The sequence below is a fragment of the Engystomops pustulosus genome, chromosome 1 (genome assembly GCF_040894005.1).
Source record: "Engystomops pustulosus chromosome 1, aEngPut4.maternal, whole genome shotgun sequence".
NCBI classification, from domain to species: Eukaryota; Metazoa; Chordata; class Amphibia; order Anura; family Leptodactylidae; genus Engystomops; species Engystomops pustulosus.
The window spans coordinates 109,271,346-109,290,877 of NC_092411.1; the positions used below are offsets into that span (position 1 = coordinate 109,271,346).

Below are 19,532 nucleotides of genomic sequence, written 5' to 3' on the forward strand. Positions count from 1 at the left end.
TTGAGGTAAGATTGCATTTCCTTCACGTTTAGTTAACGTGTTAGGAATACAATGCTACCAAAATGTGTGATCAAGAGTTGAGCCTTTGGATTGCGTCTTCAAATGAAACCAAAATGCCACGTGTGGCCTCAGGTACCACAAACCCTTATCCCAGAGAATTTGTAAACTTTTTATCATGTGGTATAGGGGGCATGTTTACCCCTTGCCACTGATGGGCTTTGTCGTTTTTACTTTCTGTTAACCGCTCCCTACTTACAAAAATCAATAACTTTTTTATTTTTCTGTGTAATGGTTGAAAGGGAGACCTGGAGAGGGCATCTAGTACTAGGGAGAGATCCCAGGAAGCAATGGTCTGATCCTTGGTGCGGCTGAGATAAACCGTCTGACCCGCCTGTGATCAGCCACAGGATGGTCGAAGAAGGCGCTAAGCGCTGAGACCTGGACCTTCAGGGTGCTGGTGGGCAGCCCAAGTTCTAGGCCCTTCTGTAGGAAGTCAAAGACCTGAAAAATATTTGGATTAGCCTGAGAGGGGGGATTAGCCCCACAAAAAAAGTCACAAACCTCTTCCATATTTTGTGGTATATGGCAAAGGTAACCTTCTCCCTACTTGCCTTGAGTGTAGAAATAACTGCTCTGGACAATCCCTAAGATCTTAAGAAATCGGACTCAGGATCCAGGCCGCCAGCTGAAGCTTCCCCGGAAAGATTGGACCCTGGTTCAACAGATCCTTTCGTGCTGGTAGAACAAGAGGCTGCTGAAGGGACAAGGAGTTCAGCAGAGGATACCAACTCTTCTTTGGCCAATTCGGGCAGATTAGAATCACCCTCGCCTGGTCAAGCAAGATCTTCCTGAGAACCCTTGCAATTAAGGGAATTGGAGGAACGGCATAAGCCAGACCGCCGTTTCAGGGATGACTGAAGGCATCCAGATGATCTTTGGTCTCGTTGGATTCCAGAGAGTAAGTGAATTTCCTCTTGTGGCAAAGAGGTCTATTCGAGGAGTACCCCAGATGCTGGCAAGCTGAAGAAAGATCTCCTGGTTGAGGCACCCCTCGTTGGGTAAGACTTCTCTTCTGCTGAGGTAGTCTGCCTCTTTGTTTAAAGATCCTTTCAGATGGGTGGCGGAGATGGAGAGAATGTTCTTCTCCGCTCAGGAGAATATGTTGTGGGCTAGATTTGCCAGGATTGGAGATCTTGTGCCGCCCTGTCTTCTCAGATAGGATACGGCCATGATATTGTCTGAGAGGATATGTACATGGTGGTTCTTCAGGAGAGCTGAGTTTGACCTTAGGGTCTCCCAAACTGCCCTTAGCTCTCGATAATTCGAAGCCTTTCTTGGCTGAGCTGGAGTCCAGGATCCCTGCGCGTAATGGGAAGGGAAGACTGCTCCCCAACCAGTACTGTTCGGTCAAAATGGTGATATTCGGAAGACAGTGCCAAGGTACTCCCTTCTCCAGGTTCTCTGAATCCAGCCACTATAGTAGGTCCCTTTTTACAAAGGATGGGATAGAGACCTTCTTGTCTAGGCTGGAACACTTCTTGTTCCAGGAGAGTAAGATCCAGCTCTGTGGAACCCGCGTGTGACTCTGGCTCCAGGCGACTGAAGGCAAGCAAACTGTGAGAAGTCAGATCTTCCTCCTGAAGGATCTGATCTGGTCCTTTAGGTTGTTCACTTTTCCCTGGGGAAGGAAAGACATTTGATAAGTAGCATTCAAAAGAACCCCTAGGAATATTTTTTGGGTGGAAGGTGTTAAATAGGATTTTTGTAGATTGACTAACCAACCCAACTCTGAGAGTTTCCCTAGGGAAAGTTCTTTTGCAGCCATTAGGCTTGTCCTGTCCTTCCCGATTATTAGTAGGTCGTCTAAGTAAGGGATAATGGACACATTTTGTAGCCTTTGGAAGGTCACCACTTCCACCATGATCTTGGTAAAAACCCTTGGGGCTGAGGAGATTCCAAAGGGAAGTGCTCGAAATTGAAAATGCAGAATACAACCCTCTGGAGAGAGGACTGAGAATCTGAGATATTTCTGTGATGAGGGGTGAATAGGGACATGGTAATATGCATCCCGGAAATCTACTATGCACATATAGAAGTTGGCATGAATAAGCTGGGTGGCAGATCTCACCGACTCCATGCGGAATCTTCTGTAAGTGATATAGTTGTTCAGCCACTTCAGGTTTATAATCAGTCGATTAGCACCATTTGGCTTCTTGATTATCGAATACCTTCTGTGGTAGTGTCTGCGAGAAACCCGGTGGCTGATCTTAGTAAAGGAATGCTCTCCAACAAGGCTTCTCTAGGACTGTATTCACGGATGTGTGATTCTATCTTCCCTAACCAGAGGTAGAGAGTTCTTGCCATTGACGTGGCGGATAAATTTGATTTGAGGCTAAGCATTGAAGTCTCCCAAGTCTCCCAAGGGCCTACGACTTCCTATCCATTGGATCTCTGAGTTGGGCTGAGTCCTCGAAAGGAAGATCCATCTTCTTGGAGACCTTAGACACCTGGATGTCTACCATGGGAAAGGAGTCCCAATCTTTGTATTCCTCTTGATCAAAGACCAGACGCTTCCTAAAATTTTTAGAGAAAGCGATCTCAGGATCTTTCTCAGGATCTTTCCATTCTTCCCAAATTAACACCTTAAGGGTTTTCGTTAACTGGAAAGACACAATGTTCTTTGGCCTTTAAACCGCCGAATAACTCATCTTCACGAGATAAAGTAGGAATCTCATCTTCTAAATCCAGGGTTTCACACATAGCCTTTAGAAGGTTATCCAATTCATCATTATGGAATAGATGGCGGGAATCGGTTCTCTGATCAGGGTGCCAGAGGATCCTGTTCTTCTACAAAGGAGCAAGAGGGGCAGTCAGAAGCGCAGCCTTCTTCCTCCCCAGAAGAGGAGATTGTCACCACTCTTGCCTTTTTCTGTGGGGGAGCTCCCCGAGTAGCAGCGGCCACTGAAGAAACCACCTTCTCTTCAATAAAATGTTTTTAATTTGTCCATGAAGGACGTCTTTTCCTCACGCATGAACTCCTCAATACAGGCTCTACATATACAGGTTTTTTTTTTGTAAGAATCCGGAAGGGAATGAAGATACATGTTACATTTTCTAGCAGGGGTCCTACTCTTCTCAGATTTTTATGACTTGCTAGATTTCTCAGTCTTCCCTGATTTATCTTCTCTGCCTTGTTCCTAAGGGGAGGAAGGGAGGAAGGCAAGGAGATAGTAACTTGGGGTTATAATAATAACAAGAAAATAGAATCTGCCATACAGCACCACTCACGTGAACTGGCGGGTGGAGTAGGCCAAAGTCTGCCTGATCAGCCATTATTGTCTGGGACGGCTCAACACAACAACAGTAGCATAGACCTCAGATCAACATGACTACCTGATCTATGGAGGTTTAAATACCTTAATGGGGAGCCCATCCCCATTTGAAGGTGGCCCCCATCGGCATTTTAGCGCTACCTCGGTGATACAGCGACTCCCACGTCACTCCCGATCGCGAACGGAAGTCGTCATCAGCCGCAAGGGATGCCTGGGAAGTGTGGTCCCGGCACATCCCGCGTAGGCCTCAATCCACCTGGCCGCCGGAGGAGACTGATGCTGGACCGCAGAGGATCCAGGGAAGGCCCGCACGCGGCGCACTGACCGAGGACCAGTCCAGAGGGGAACTGCAGTCAGCGTAACCCCATGTAAGTGAAAAAAAAGAAATGTAGAAAAAAATAACGTCTCCCCCCAACCACCACCACTTAGGAGGAGAGAGACCCTCTCTTGACCTGACCCCTGTAGGGACAGGAAGAACACTGGCGGGAGGATGCAGGTGGGAGGCCTTTAACCTATCTGCTTCCTGTCCCTACAGAGGTCAAGGGGCATCCTTCAAGTGGGCCAACATGGGGGACATTATGGAAATTTCCTTGCCCCAAGCAATCAGGGCTAGGTTACAGGTAGTAGGGGTTCCTGGGTGCAAAATCTGGTGGAGACCCCAACCGAATGCAGCATATCCCCGTAGTAATACATCTACATACACCCACCTCACCCCACCATCAATACATCTATATACAGCTGCCAACCACCCCCCAGTACTACATCTATATTCAGCCGTCAACCCCAATTAATACATCTACATACACCCACCCCAAGACCCATAATACATCTACATACAGCAGTCAACTCCCTCGTAATACATCTATATAGAGCGACCAACCCCCCAGCAATACATCTACATACAGCTATACAGGAAGAGTGTAGGATGCCTCCCTACAGACCCCCAGCCCAGAAAGATAGACCCCCCTCTCACAGACAGGGAGCTCCAGTCCAGACAGATGCCCCCCTCTTCTTCCCAGGCAGAGACCATCAGCTCAGACAGATAGACCTCCCCCCTCATAGGCATAGACCCCCAGTCAGATGCCCCCAGCCCAGTCAGACCTTGTCTCAAAAAATACCTTAGGAAGCGTTGTGAAGGTAAGAATTGAACCATGACAGGCTGCAGGGCCTCCTCTTACTTGCACTGCCAGTATGACTCTGCCCTATCATTCATGCTTTGGTGGTAACTAGCACATTTAAATGTGTCATACTAACAGAGACGTGTCTCCATGAATATTGGAGCTTTGTTCTGCAATAAATTTAACTTAAAAAATGCGGGTTATGGATCAATCAGTTCTAAGTTAGGCCACATATAAAAAACAACACTAATAAGCTTAAAGGGAACCTGACACCGGAAATGTAACCTGCTGACAGGTTCCAAGACAATGTAAGGCGAGTTGCTCTGAGGCCCCAAACCTCCCAGAGCTTAATTTTTATAAATCTATATTGCCGCAATCGATGAACAACTTATTAGGACAAGTCTACTATCAGTAACACTAGATGGTAGATGGCCTTTAAGACAAATACGTGTGTTAAGGGTTTAAATTCAACTATCTTTATTAGTAGTCATAAAATAAAAGCAATTAAAAACACACATTCAAGAAAAAATCCCCCCTCCACATAGATCTTGTGCCTAAAATACACACACTCGGTTAGGCTATACAGAAGTATGGCATAGTATAATGCCTCAAAGAAAATTCCATAGGAGAAGAATATGTACTATAAAATAAATAAAATAAAAAATATAAATAAAATAAGACAAGAATATATGATTTTAAATGTGCAAGTTAATGAAAGAGCAAGGAAAAATATGAATGTATACGAGTATACATCTTGTAAACATCGAAAGAAGCCAAAGTATACGCTTAGCATTTACACTTACAAATAGTGGCATATGGAGTCATAGTTGTTGCCTCCGTCTAGCCACTAAACATTCTGTTACAAAATATAGGATGAAAAGATGTAGCAAGCTACGTCTTTCCATCCTGTAGCCTTTAGCCTGAGTGACGTATATGCTCAGCAGAGGTAGCGTATTGCATCTCTCCCCACAGCACAGCTTTCCCCACAGCCAAAAGCATACGTCGCTCACCAGGAGGGAAGACCCCGTCATGTCACTGTCCATATTAGGACAGTGACATCACAGGAGAAACACCCCGATTGTCGGCTGGCTGCTGCCAGTGTACACTCCTCCCTCTGCAGTCAGGGAGGAGGGGAAGTCTAGGCGACCTAGGGCAGCATGGTCGCTTAGTGGTTAGCATTACAGCCTTGGAGAGTGAGGGACCTGGGTTTAAGTCTTAAGGTCAACATCTGCAAAGAGTTTGTATGTTCTCTCCTTGTTTGCATGGGTTTCCTCTGGGTCCTCTGGTTTCCTCCCACACTCTCATCTATTTAAGGACTTCAGAACTTCTTTCAGAAACACTGCTTACTATAAGGGAGGGTGGAAGAGAAATCTAGGACAAAGATTTTTTTTAACTACGTAACAAAGTTTATGATTATCTGCACTAATGATTTCTGAAATTAAAAAGACTTCAAAACTTTTGTAATGCTTTAGCTTTTTAAATAAAAAAGAACATTATAAGCATTTTATTACATAAAAATAGAGTTCTTACCTTGCCATTCCTAGACTGGAGAAATTAGAGGGCACAATCAGTATATCAAGTCGTGAGAAAGGGTGGGTGCCTAGCACTGAATAAGCGGCCTCAAGGCATTTAGGAAGCACTGGAAGCAACATCTCCTTACAATGGTGAATTAATATATCTGGAGCAAAAACACGATGAGGTATGTACATCTCTGAGTGGGCCTTACGGATTCTATAACGGCAAGGGTACTCTATGTGTTTGCATTCCTCTTCTGAATAACTGCTGAAAAAGAAATACAACTGTAAATAATTTTATAACATATAAGTTTCCATTTAAACATCATAGCTATATAAATATTCATTTTAAATATTCTGATAATTGAGAATGTATAAGTAGCGGCCCAGCTTTTTCACAACCTTGACTCCAGCTGTGAGAACATGTTTGTACGCACTTTGGTTTCTTCCTTGTTTATATTGGGTATACTCAGAATGCTGTACACTTCATGGCTGTTCTGGGCACAGAGTAAACCCATTCAAACAGCTCCCTTTATGTTTTTGTGGAGACTTTGGGTAAGAAAAAGAAATTTTATCTTGAAAAAGGTTGCATGGTTTCACACACTAGCCCAGACAATTTGGCATGCCTCAAAAACATAACTTCATTTTACAACACTTTTCCCGACCTCCCATTATGAAATAACCTCACCCTGCCTGCTATAAATTCTATAACTGATCAACAATTCTGGTCCTCTCTAAATATACCCTTGATAGGAGATTTATGTGAAAATGGTGCTTTCCAGACCTTCTTACGCCTTTCTGATACCTAACTTACAGCTTTTAAGATAGTTTCAACAGCAACACCCCTTTACTTCTCAGTCACCACCTGCATCTATCACTATTTCCGTTTACCCACATCCTTTACTCACAAGGACCCAAGAGCCTGAAAACAGCCCTCTATAACCATTTGCAGTCAGCTAAAGTACCCCCAATTCTATTACCAGCTAATGACAAATGGCTATCCTGTATCCATATCTCTCTTCAAAATTACGGGCAGTAACTTATCATCTTCTCTCAAACGACTGTTTCCCCTGCTATTAATTTTCTTCTATTAGGAAACACGAAAGCGAGATTGCACTCCTCTAAGGAAGATAAAACACAATAAAATGGTGGAAACCCCTATTTATCCATATTAGGGTGGGGGTTTACCTTATAAAAGGCTTGGTTTAAACCTTTCATTAAATATCCAGGAGGAGCTGCCCAACAGTCAGATATTGTGTGTTGACTGCACTCGGTTGTTAGTACGTGGGGACATCAGGCAGGGGTGACTGGAACAGCGCTAGCTGGATGTTAATTGTTCAGGAAAGTGCCCACACTTCATAGGTATTGGTTTAAATGTTGCTTTACTGATGACGAGTTTTGGAGATGCACCGTCTCCTTCTTCAGATATGTAGTTAAAATAAATATATTTTACAGAAACATGCATGATTTGTACATATTAAATGGAAAATTAATCAATAAAATTATATATGAATATTAGTCTATAACAAATATATCCGTAAAACCATGTATAATTCATACAAACTAAAATTAAATCCCCAAGGGTAAAAAAATATATAGGATGCAAGTAGAACATTTAATAGGAATAAAAAATTGTTACAAAGTTCATAGTAAAGTTCAAGAGTGAAGCTAGTTGCAAGTATATTAAACAATACAAGGTAGTAAAAAGATAAATAAAATACATGCTTAAATGAGAAAGAGAAGATAACGGATATACTAAATTTTATTGCGGTAGTGGCCAAAATTCATATGTAGGTGACCATGCTATAGATAATAAAGGAATGACTTTGATGTTCATGCAGGTCAGTTTTAGATCCTTTGTGTGCAATATTAAAAATTAATATTTAAACTAGGTAACACATGCAGTTGGTCTGTACAGTCCCAGTGGTTAGGGGAAATAAATGGAGAATAGAGTGAGCATTAGACCTATAAACAAACACAGACAGATATTGGAATAGAACTCAGTGCGTGTAGCAAGTGTTGCTGAGAGAGGTGAACTAAAGGTGTCTGCTAGTTTCTACTACAATATTAAAAAGAAAAAAAAAAAAGAAAAAATGGGAAGATTGACATTCAATGGGGAAGCTGTTTTATTTGATAGATTCTATTACTTCATTAAGGCTCCTCGAAGTTAAACTCTTAAATTTGTAGATCCAATATGATTCTCTTATTTTGAGTCAAAGCGATTGTGAAAGTGTTTGGGGATCATTTCTATAGGTGTAATCTTTGCACAAAGACTTTTTTTAACAAAGTCGTCTTAAAACGCTGTGGGGGTTTTTTGCCGCTTGTGGCTTTAGATCTGTGTGTGTTCATTCTTTCATGTAAAGATTGTATAGTTCTACAAACATATTGTATGGCGCAATGGCATTCTAAAAAGCTAGATCACGTATTGGCTTGCACAGTTCATTTTATTTTTTATATCAAATTTTTCTTTAGTGATGTTGCTTTGGAAGCTGTTAACCCCATGGGTGATATTTAAACAGCATAAGCATTGGCTTCATTTGCATTTGTAGACTCCCGGGGGTTGTTCCTTTTTGTGGCCAAAGATGGTTCTCTTTCTTTGATGTAGATTTAAGTCTACTAGAAGCCAAATGGGATTTCAGAGTTATTTTTTCGGTAACTTATCTGGGGTCGAGAAGGTAATGGAGTCAGGTTTGGGTCGGCTTGAAGGATATGCCAATGTTTGGCTAGAATTGACCGAATTTGAGAATGAGCTCCATTGAAGCTTGTAATAAAATTATGTTTTATTTTCCATGCTGTTGGGGTTATAGATTTTTTACCTCTTTGACCTTCTTTTCAGCTTCTTGGATCACATTTCTTAGATATCCTTTTTGTCTAAAACGTGTGGACAAAATTTTGTTTTGAGCCTTGAAGTCCTGATTAGCTGTGCAATTTATTCTTATTCTTTGGTATTGGTTGAAAGGTATGTTTGTCAACCAAGGTTTGTAGTGAGCACTCTTGAAGTTGATATAGTTATTTGTGTCAACTTTATTTGAAGAAAGTCTTATTTCTGATTTCTGTTCCAATATGAAAAAGAACCAGATCCAAATATTCTATTTCCACTTCTGGAATGTTGTATGTAAAGGAGAGGTGCCTATTGTTGTTGTTTAGGTGTGACACAAATTCTTTGGCATCCTGTGTCGATCTGTCCCATGGTGCAAAGATCGCTGATAGCAAATTATGAAATTGGAAAATGGACTGTTGGAGATGAATTCAGATTCAAAAGATCCCATGTACAAGTTTGCATAGCTTGGCATGAAGCAGGTACCCATAGCCGCCCCCCATACTTGTTTGCATATTTTATCTTCAAATGTAAAAACATGAGTTAGTATGAATAATATCGATGAGAGAATGAAGTCTGTTTGCTGTTCTTAGAATACTAGCCAATGCCTCTATTCCTTGTGTGTGAGGTATGTTTGAATAGAGAGAACTCACATCTAAGGGGAGTAATCGGTAGGAACCTTTCCATTCTATGGATGTAATCTCCCATATATGCTGGGTTCCTGTAGTATAATATCAATGTAATAGGAGAGATCTGATGTTAAGGAGTTAATTCCTGCATTGATGAGTCTTCCTGGGGGCTCTGTCAGACTTATGGATTTTGGAAGGTGGTAGAAAAAGGCTGTTTGTGGGTTCTCAGGAATGATGAAATCTTTCTCTGTTTTTTTTTAATAGTTTTTTTGTGTGGTCAAAGCTTCATAATCTATGTTTTTTAGAATCTGTTTTTAAAGTTTGATAGTATTTTTCATATGAAAGAATTCTGTACGCTTCTTTCGGATAGTCTATCCTATCCTATAAAACACTTGCTCCACCTTTATTGGCTCCACGAATTAAAAGATCCAGGTTTTTCTTTAGCGTTTTCAAAGCTTCTTTTTCTTTTCTTGTAAGGTTGTTTTTAATTTTAATATTTTGATGGCACAGTTTGTAAAAATCTGTAGCGACCACTTCCAAAAAGGTTTCAGTGTATGGTATGGTTTCAGTTCTTTTATTAGATGTTTTATTTTGCCAATGAGGAAAAAAAACACAAGGATTCTCTTTCTTTGATAATTCGAGTAAGCATGCCTTTAGAACATTCTAGAATGAACAAAGGCTTTCCTGAACTAAAACCTACTCCGAAGAAGCAGTTTTTTCAAGGCTTTAGGACAAACAATTACCAGCCAAAAAATAAAGGCAAACCATCCAGCAAACAGGGATTCTGGAACAGCTCCCAAGGGGGTAAAAAATAAGCCCTTCCTCTTCAGCTCATCAAATAAGCAAAAAAAGAAGAGATGACGCCAGGGTGTGTGTGTGTGTGTGTGGGGGGGGGGGGTTGAGAAGCTTTCTCCCCCAATGGAAGAATATAACAAAGAACATGTAGCGGCCGTACCCGCGATCCTCGGTACGGATTGTGGGTACACCAGTGCCCTTCCCTGTGGTGCGGTGTCCCTGGGCCCATATTCATGTCTCCAGGCTCCTGGCTCTGCTCCAGTCCCATCGAGGCCACGCTCCTGCCGCCTGACTAGGGCGCATGCCACTTGATTGGAGCTCGTTAATCCGGCTCGCCCTTATAATCTGGCACCTTCCTTCACTCCCTGCCGTATTTTCTCCTAGGATCTCCTACGGTTTCCATACCAGGCCTCCCTAAGCCATTCCTGAGGAAGAGAAAGCCATCCTGCGTTCCTACGCTTCCTATGTGTCTCCAGCGTTCCCATACGCTCCTGGTCTCCTGTCTCCAGTGTTACCAGTGTTCCCCCGTGTTCCTGCCTCCAGCGTTAGCGGTGTTCCTGTGTCTCCAGCATCACCTTTGTTCCTCTGTGTCTCCTGTGTGCCAGCATTCCTATGCTCCTGCCAGCTTTGAGGTTCCAGGGTTCATTCCAGCATTATACCCCCGCTGTCATTCCAGGCACGGAACGTCTCCTGCATCCCACCTTGGACTGTTTCCTGAATCCCACCTTGACTGCCACCACAGGGACTCAGCGCACCTGCGGAACGACCTGGTGGCACCCTCAGAGATGAGATGATTAGATCCATTAGATGCCTATTTAACACAATGGCAGCTCTCCTACATCACTGCTATTCCATAACACACTAGATCTCCTGTGCCTCCCCAGATAGACAACTTCGCTGTCGGTAGCTTGTAGTACTCCCCATGCTGTTGCCGGCAGGAACTGATTGTCTGTGTCTCAGTGTGCATCAGTGCGTGAGCTCGGTTCTGAACTGCAGGGGGCAGGGCTAGAATGCAGGGAGCAGAGAGAAACTCTGTATTTTTGTTAATAACAGTGAATTAGAGAATGTGTTATTTTGTCATCCTGAGTACATTTAAGGAACTTGCCTTCGTGGGAATACCCCTTTAAGGATTATGGCCACTATACTCTTACACACCTTGAGTGCTACAGAAATTCTTTTGTAACCTTGGCCAGATCTGTGCCTTGCCACAATTCTATCTCCGAGCTCCCAGGGCAGTTTCTTAGATCTGATGATTGTCATGTGCTCTGGCATGCACCGTAGCTGTGAGGTCTTATATAGACAGGTGTGTTCAGGACTGAGCTCACACACTGATGCACACTGAGACACAGACAATCAGTTCCTGCCGGCAACAGCATGGGGAGTACTACAAGCTACCGACAGCTAAGTTGTTTATCTGGGGAGGCACAGCAGACAGGCACAGGAAATCTAGTGTGTTATGGGATAGCAGTGATGTAGGAGAGCTGCCATTGTGTCTAATACGCATCTAATGGATCTTATCATCTCATCTCTGATCTGTCTCATCTCTCTTTCTATGTGTCAGTGTGTTAGTACAATGTTCAGAAGCCAGATGAATGTGTATATAAACCTAGACCCTGATAATCTAACCATACTGTGAGCCCACAGAACTAGATTGATCATAATTGGATCCAACTTCGGATGTCTCTAATCCATCCTGGAACCGTTGTTTGAGCTCCCCCTACAGATAAGGTGATGCATCACTTTGAAACTTTTATTGATCATTATGGGGCACATTTACTTACCCAGTCCTGTCTCGATCCCCCAGGTGCGATGTCTGGCGAGGATGAAGTCCAGCGTGATTCACTAAGATTGTGCGCCAGTTATCTCGCATGTGTCTTTTCCACCGCTCAGGTCCGCCGGAGTTCACCGTCTTTTTCCCGGTGTATGCGAGTGCATGTCTTGCGACACAATTTAAATGATAATTTCCTCACTTAGTCTGAATCAGTCGTGTTATCCGACGGCCCGGCCCCAAAATTAGTGTTGCTTGAAAGTTGGCGCATAGTGTTGCAAAATCCGATCGCAAGCTCCAAAAACCCCTGTTAAATGCGCCGCAAATCGGAAATAGTCAGGAAACCCGACGGAAATGCGGTGTGCGGACCCTGAGTAAATGTGCCCCAATGTGTCTGCTTAGAGAGTCCCTGCCACACTCTAGAATCTTACACTGACCAGAGTGATAGGAGCTAAAACAACAGTTAGGCTATATTCACACTGCCGTTGCCCGCCCGTACCGTACCGGGCAACGGCAGTGTACGGGGAGAGGAGGAGGAGGTGAGCGCCCTTCTCCATAGCAACCAACCTATCTTTTTCCCGGGTACGGAACGGTACGGTGCCGCACGTGTGCGGCACCGTACCGCTCCCGTAGGGTGCCGTGCGCCCATAGAAGTGTATGGGGGACGTATATCGGCCGTATATACGTCGGCCGTATATACGTCCCCCATACGTTAGTGTGAATGTAGCCTAAAACTGAGTAAAATTGTGATGTAAAGGTTAAAAAATTATCTTTATTGTGTTATCACTCAGTGATTGAAATTTTAGTATTTTCTTTCATGGGAAATCCCCTTTAAATGGAAGAAATTTGGGACAACCATAACTGTTTCTTGACCTGGTGGTGGCAACATCATGCTTTGGGGGTGTTTTTCAGTTGCAGGGACACAAAGTACAGTGTTCTCTGGTTCTCAGGCTGGGCCAAAAATTAACCTACCAACAAGACAATGACCCTAAGAAAACACCTAAAATAACAAAGCAGTGGCATCAGAACAACTCTGTGACCATTCTTGACAGGCCCAGCCAGAGCCCTGACCTAAATGTAAAAGGAGTCTGAATACTTTCTGTGGACTAATGTTTTATACATGCTTATCTTACGGCATCTCACAGGCAAATCTTTTGTGAGAATAATCTGAGAGTAACATTTTATTTAACCCCTTCCCAACATTTGACGTAATAGTACTGCATGGCAGGAGGTGCATTCCCGCATTATGCACTATTAAGTCATGTTTCTAACACCGGCTCCTAACACAGAGCCGGTACCTGAAGCTGTGGGTGTTTGTCAAAGCTGGCACCCGTCTCCAGTAAACTCTATTGGAGTTTCCGATATACCCAGCTCTGTCAAGCAAAAAATAATAAACTTACGTCTCCGAAAAGATATACAAAAATAAATGAGATTTTCTCTATATTAGTTTTTCTTCAGTAAAATTGTAAAAATATATTTTAAAAAACTATATTAATGAGGTATCACCGTAATCGTAGTAATCTATAGAATAAAGATAACATATAATTCTTATGATACAGTGCACGGCCCAAAAAGAATACAAGTAGAAAGGCAACCAAATTAAACATTTTCTTTTCCTCCATACATTCAAGGGTCCATAGAATCTCATCAATAAGCTAATGACCAACTAAAATGAAGTATTTTTAAAGTGCATCTAATGTCGCAGAAAATAAGCCCATATAGTACCAACTGCCGAAATAATAAAGATTGTATAGTCCTTAAAAAGGGACAATGCATAATCTGCACTGAATGGCGGACCTTCGCTTCAATGCCCTGGCTTGAGCCCATAAAGCAGTTTACCACCACATACAAGGTATAGAAATTGGGTATCAAACTTTGCGTTTTGAAACTTAAATTTCAAAATTGTACACGATTTTGTTTTATCCCCTGTAAAACAATTAAAGGGTTAACAAACTTCATGAAAGTTGTTTTACATACATTGAGGGGTGTAGTTTCTATAATTTGGTAATATATGGGGTTTTACTTTTATTTAGGCCTCTTAGAGTGACTTGAAATCGGAACAGGTCCCTCAATAGCATGAGTTTTTTCTGAAAATGTGAAAAATTGTACCTAAAGTTCAAAGCTCCATAACATCTTACAAAAATTAGAGGATGCATAAAAAGCCATGTCCAGGGCCGGTTCTAGACAAAGTGGGGCCCTGGGCAAAACTAAATAAAACTATTTATGACCAGTCACAGTGAGTTAGAGGCTCCCTTTAGTATGGTAAATATGGGAGAATTGTATAGGAGATAGATAGATTATAGAAAGATTGATGGGCAGCACGGTGGCTCAGTGGTTAGCACTACAGCCAAAGACCCAAACATCTGCAAAGAGTTTGTATGTTCTCTCTGTGTTTGCGTCGGTTTCCTCCCACACTCCAAAAAATTACTGGTAGGTTGAATAGATTGTGAGCCCCATTGGGGACAGAGACCGATTTGGCAAGCTCTGTGCAGCGCTGCGTAATCTGTGTGGACTATATAAAAAAAGAATTGTTAATTATAATTATATGAAAAATATGAAAGATGATAGAGATTTCTAGGTGCAGAATATAAAGTAGATTATACAGTAGAAGAGAAATAAAAGATTGATTAATAAATAGAAAGAAAAAGTAAGACATATAAATGGTCAGATTATAGGAGACAGATAACTACAACTATAGATGATAGATATATAGACAGGAGATAGATTATCAGCATCTTCACCAGGGAATTAAACCAAGGGGTATTAACCCTTTCACTGCCAGGCATTTCTGGATATTTTGACGCGTTATTGACCAGAGCAGTTTTTTACAATTTTGACGTTTAAAAATAAAATTACAGCAAAAAGAATTAGAGTAAACTCAACAAACTACATATTTTCTGTAAGCAGATACTTGCCCCATTTTCAAAATTGCATTAAAGAGTTTATAGACATAGTCGCTTTCATGCAATTTTGATTCAAACTGAAACATTTTATAAAAAAAAAATTAAAATTTGACTTTGATGGCTAAAAATGTGCTCCAAACAGAAAAGATTTACCTTCACGTCTCCTTAATGTAATAGATGGACATGTGTAGAGTTCACAAATGTCCCATATTGATATGTTCACATAAATAAATCCACATAATATCACTAAAACTGTAATAACTAGATATCTGCTTTTCAGCTAGAAATTTTAAGACACAACCCTCTAAAATATATCAATTAAACAGAATAAACAGTAAAGGCGCCACAAACCCTATAGAATTTTGAAAGCAGACAACCAGGCGATGGATTTGGCAATTAACATTCAAAATTTCAGAGACGGTGTAAGATTAAAATTCCTGCCTCCCCTGAGATATTTCTTCTCAACTTTGGCTAGTGATGTTAAGGGTATCCTTTTTAGGCTATGCTCTATAGCCAGGCTAGAGATTCAAAATAACTGGAAAACAAATTGTTCACCAGAGATAGAAAGAGTAATTTTGGGGATGAACAAGCTAAGAAATTATAAATTATTTATGTATGAAGGGGGAGTCACAAGCAAAAAATATTTTTTTTCGGGTTGGGATATATGGATATGAATACAGAGAGTCAAAGTCAGAATTGATACCGTACATATAAAGAAACAGGATGTAGGAACAAAAACTATGGGGGGGACAGGAGGGATAATGGCATAACATAAACAAAGGAAGATTATAACATCTACATCTGTATAGATAACAATTATATTTTTGTATAGGTTGATTGTTGACTCATACAAAAGATTGTAAATTGTCTTTTTTATTGTTCTTCGTGGTTAATTTAATAAAAAGGTAAAAAAAAGAAAAAAAAACATTCAAAATTTTCTCTAAAATATGTACAAATCCAGATACTTATATGAAGAAAATATACTTTCCTAATACAGTAAGATGTGAGGAGATCCTACAGACCCCACATGTGTATATTCACCAAAATATGCAGCAAAGGAAACGTTAAATCCACAGGGGACACCAAACTATTTTTGCAGAAAATTGCACTGAGCGTCACACAGATCTATCATTGTATGCTCCTTACACAATGGTAACCCAAATAAATAACTATATATCCATAAACCAAGCTAATGAGATAACAAAAGTCACTCTGAGATGTAAAATCTGCACAATAACAGAACCCTTGGCGCTTCATAAGAATCATAGTGAGAACATCATAACATAGGTGTAAGTAATGGAGGATTGTGGGAAATAAAAACTTTATCCAAGAACATGTGAGTGTTTTTGGTGTTACATATAACTTTATGGAGATGTTCTGGGTTGTGGTGTTAATATATAATAGCGAAGAGGATCGAATGTTCATCGTATCAGTCAATTTTTGCAAAAAAAAAACAAACCTATCACGAAATAAAAGGCAATAAGTGAGAAAGTGTGCTCTTAGATAGTTCTGCATAGAGAAGAGTTAAAAACATGAACATTAGTTGATATTATGCCTTCTCAAAATGTAGTAACATATAAAGTGAATATTTCCATTATCTGTGAGGTGCAGCAGCTCCTGTGTCCAGCAAATTCTCCCTGTAGCTGCCGGCTAAGAATCTGGAGGGGGGAGGGGACACTTCAGGGGGCTGTATCTCTGGCTCTGTGACACATAGAACCTCACTTTTTCCTATGAAAGAAGAGAGTCGCCTCTTTTATATGAATCTAAATTGTGTATCTAAGTTTCAGGAAAATGGAGATGTTAACTGTCAAACTGCCGTCGGGAGTGATGTTTATATATAAAAATGGCACCTGATATTCTCACTTTAAACCTGAATATCTCTGGATCCATAGCACCTAGAAACAAAATTCAAGATTCATTTGAAAGAAGAGATTCTCCCCTTTCAGGGGGCCATGGGCAATTGCCCACTTTGCCTACCCATAGCGCCAGCCCTGGCCAACATAAAGCAGCCAATTGGTTAATGTTAGCTATCAAGTTCTTTTGCTGTTAAGACCAAGTGTGGAAAAATTAGAACATTTTGAATTTGGAAAATCGAGAATTTTTCCAAATTTTCACCAAATACCCGGTTTTTCATAAATAAACACAAAAAATGTGGTTTTGGATACCTCAGGCGACTGTTTGTGTCGTGCTTGCAGAAACTGCTTCTTTCGCATCACTCACCATTCTTCTTCTCTGCCTTTCTGATATTTTTCTTAACCTGCTACTTCTTGGCTTAACAATAACTGTCCCTGTGGTCTTCCATTTCCTTACTATGTTCCTCACAGTGGAAACTGACAGGTTAAATCTCTGAGACAACTTTTTGTATCCTTCCCCTGAACAACTATGTTGAACAATCTTTGTTTTCAGATTATTTGAGAGTTGTTTTGAGCAGCCCATGATGCCTCCTCAGAGGAGATTCATCCTTATGATTGGATACACCTGACTGTAAAGTTCAAAGCTCAATGAGGTTACCAAACCAATTTAGTGCTTCAGTAAGTCAGTAAATCAAATGATAAGGGTACCCATACTTTTGCACCTGTCAAATTTTGTTTTAATGCATATTGTACATTTTCTGTAAGTACAATAAACCTCATTTCAATCCTGAAATATTACTGTGTCCATCAGTTATTAGATATATCAAACTGAAATAGCTGTTGCAATAACCCAAATTTTGATAACTAAAAATGATTAAAATTAATAGGGGTGCCCAACTTTTTCATATGACTGTATAATATATACTAAATAATGTCTGCTTTATCAAGGTCGCTACAGATGCGAAAATACAAATTTTGGTGTGTGTTTGGGGGGTTTATTTATTTTCTATTTTTTAATTTATTTAATTTTTTTTTTTAATTGTCCCACTAAGGGACTTACCCTGGGGATACTTTGATCCCTCATGCAAAACATTGCAGGATCACTGTAATGCAATGTATTAATGTATTGTATCAATCAGTGTTTTAATGACAATTTGCCTATTAGACCCAGCCTTGTAGTGGGCCTAATAGGCCACCATACATGGCAGGCACAGAGGTCTTGGCCTCTGGCTGCCATGGAAACCCTCTGCAACCCATGCAATCATGTGGGGGGGGGGGGCAGGGGAGTGACAGAGGGAAAGTGCTATATAAATTAAACCATTTTTTTCACATTCACCAATACATTATATAATAAATTTATAAGACAATTGACAAAAGTAGATTTGTCCAACTTCTAACTGACTTGCATGACTAGCTAGATGCACAATATAATGCAGAAATGCCTAAAAACAACAGCTAGTTTATGTCTTTAATGATGTGTTCATGTAATACATGTTTACACAGTAATTTTATTTGCCTCTAGTTTTCTTTGACAAAGGCTTCTGAGCTCACTCCAGCTGTGTTCAAAAACCGTGACAGAAATGACAAGTTTCAAGCACCATTCATTGCTAATGAGTAAGTTCTAATTTTGCCAAAGACAGCTGGATAGCTCAACATTATTTAACTGGTATTTTACATTATTTTTTTATTTCTGTGCGTTTAAATAAGATCGGTCATCAAACTTCTCAATACATTCTTCAAGGAAGCCAAGCAACTACGAAATCATCCCCTTTGATAAAATGACGGTGTATAAGACACATTATAGAATTTCCAGACATCCCTTTCCTGTTTCCACATCTTAATTCAAATTAGTGTTGTCTTCATCAGGAGCATGGCACCGCCAGCTACTGCTCCTTCATTTTAGTTTCTACCCTGTCAAGTACCATTCCCTTTACACAGTGATTAATACCCCAAAAGAAAGAATAAATAGACATAGAGAATGACAGATCATTGTGAAAAAACATAGCCCTAACCCTAACTCAATGGTTGTTTTACTTGTGGGGACATTTAGTAGATGATCTGTAACAATTTGTGGAGTGGGGAGAGCTTTCTATTAAACACCCAGGTATTTGATGGACACCTCAGCCCAGCGGAAGGTGAAATTGGCCTTTAATCTGACCACCTAGGTGTCAGGAAGGTTGACATTCAAAAGCTCTATTAACATATAAGGAATTCACAAAATGAATTCAAATAGGTGTATAGGTCTCTCCAGACTACACACTAACTAAAATTCTCAGAGACTCCGCTCAATGAGCTGCTTCAAAGTAAACTATGCTAAATCCTTAAACATGGGCATTCCCCAAACCACTCAATAACATCTAGAAAACATATTCCCATTTGTATGAGTTGATGGGGAAATTCCATATCCCAGTATTAAATTAACCTATCCAATTAAAAACCTAATGCTAACTAACTACTCTGTATTAATTGTCCAACAACAAAAAGATATACAATCATTTTCTAATTATCCACTATCCTGGCTATGCAAAATAGTTGCAACAAAAATGTTACTGTTACCTAAAATATTGTACTTTTCTTTTATAAATGTACCCATTAATTTTCTTCAACTCACTAACCCGAAAAACAAATTTTACAAAAATACATATGGAAATTACAGAAAGCTAGAGTAGCTGTAAAAAATACTATACCTACCTCCCCCCAATAAAGGTGGACTAAGCAGCTCCTCATAAAAGCTTATTAACAAACGACATTATTAGACCAAATAAAATCTTGGTGGAACAACGACCTTTCGAAACAATGCGT

At 40.6% G+C, this 19,532-nt stretch overlaps 1 protein-coding gene across 7 annotated transcripts in view; it reads right to left on the minus strand.

The window, feature by feature from the left end:
* The window catches only part of AOPEP (aminopeptidase O (putative)), a 304,550-nt gene that overhangs the window by 225,056 nt on the left and 59,962 nt on the right, over positions 1-19,532 (minus strand). For 6 of the 7 annotated variants that reach the window (XR_011855579.1, XM_072150844.1, XM_072150841.1 and 3 more), the window contains one exon: positions 5,981-6,232. Coding sequence is in view for 6 of the 7 variants with exons in the window: in XM_072150844.1 (XP_072006945.1) it covers positions 5,981-6,232 (252 nt within the window). In the remaining variant the exon portion in view is untranslated. The remainder of the gene's footprint in view (positions 1-5,980; positions 6,233-19,532) is intronic. The other variant, XM_072150843.1, reaches the window with a different exon arrangement.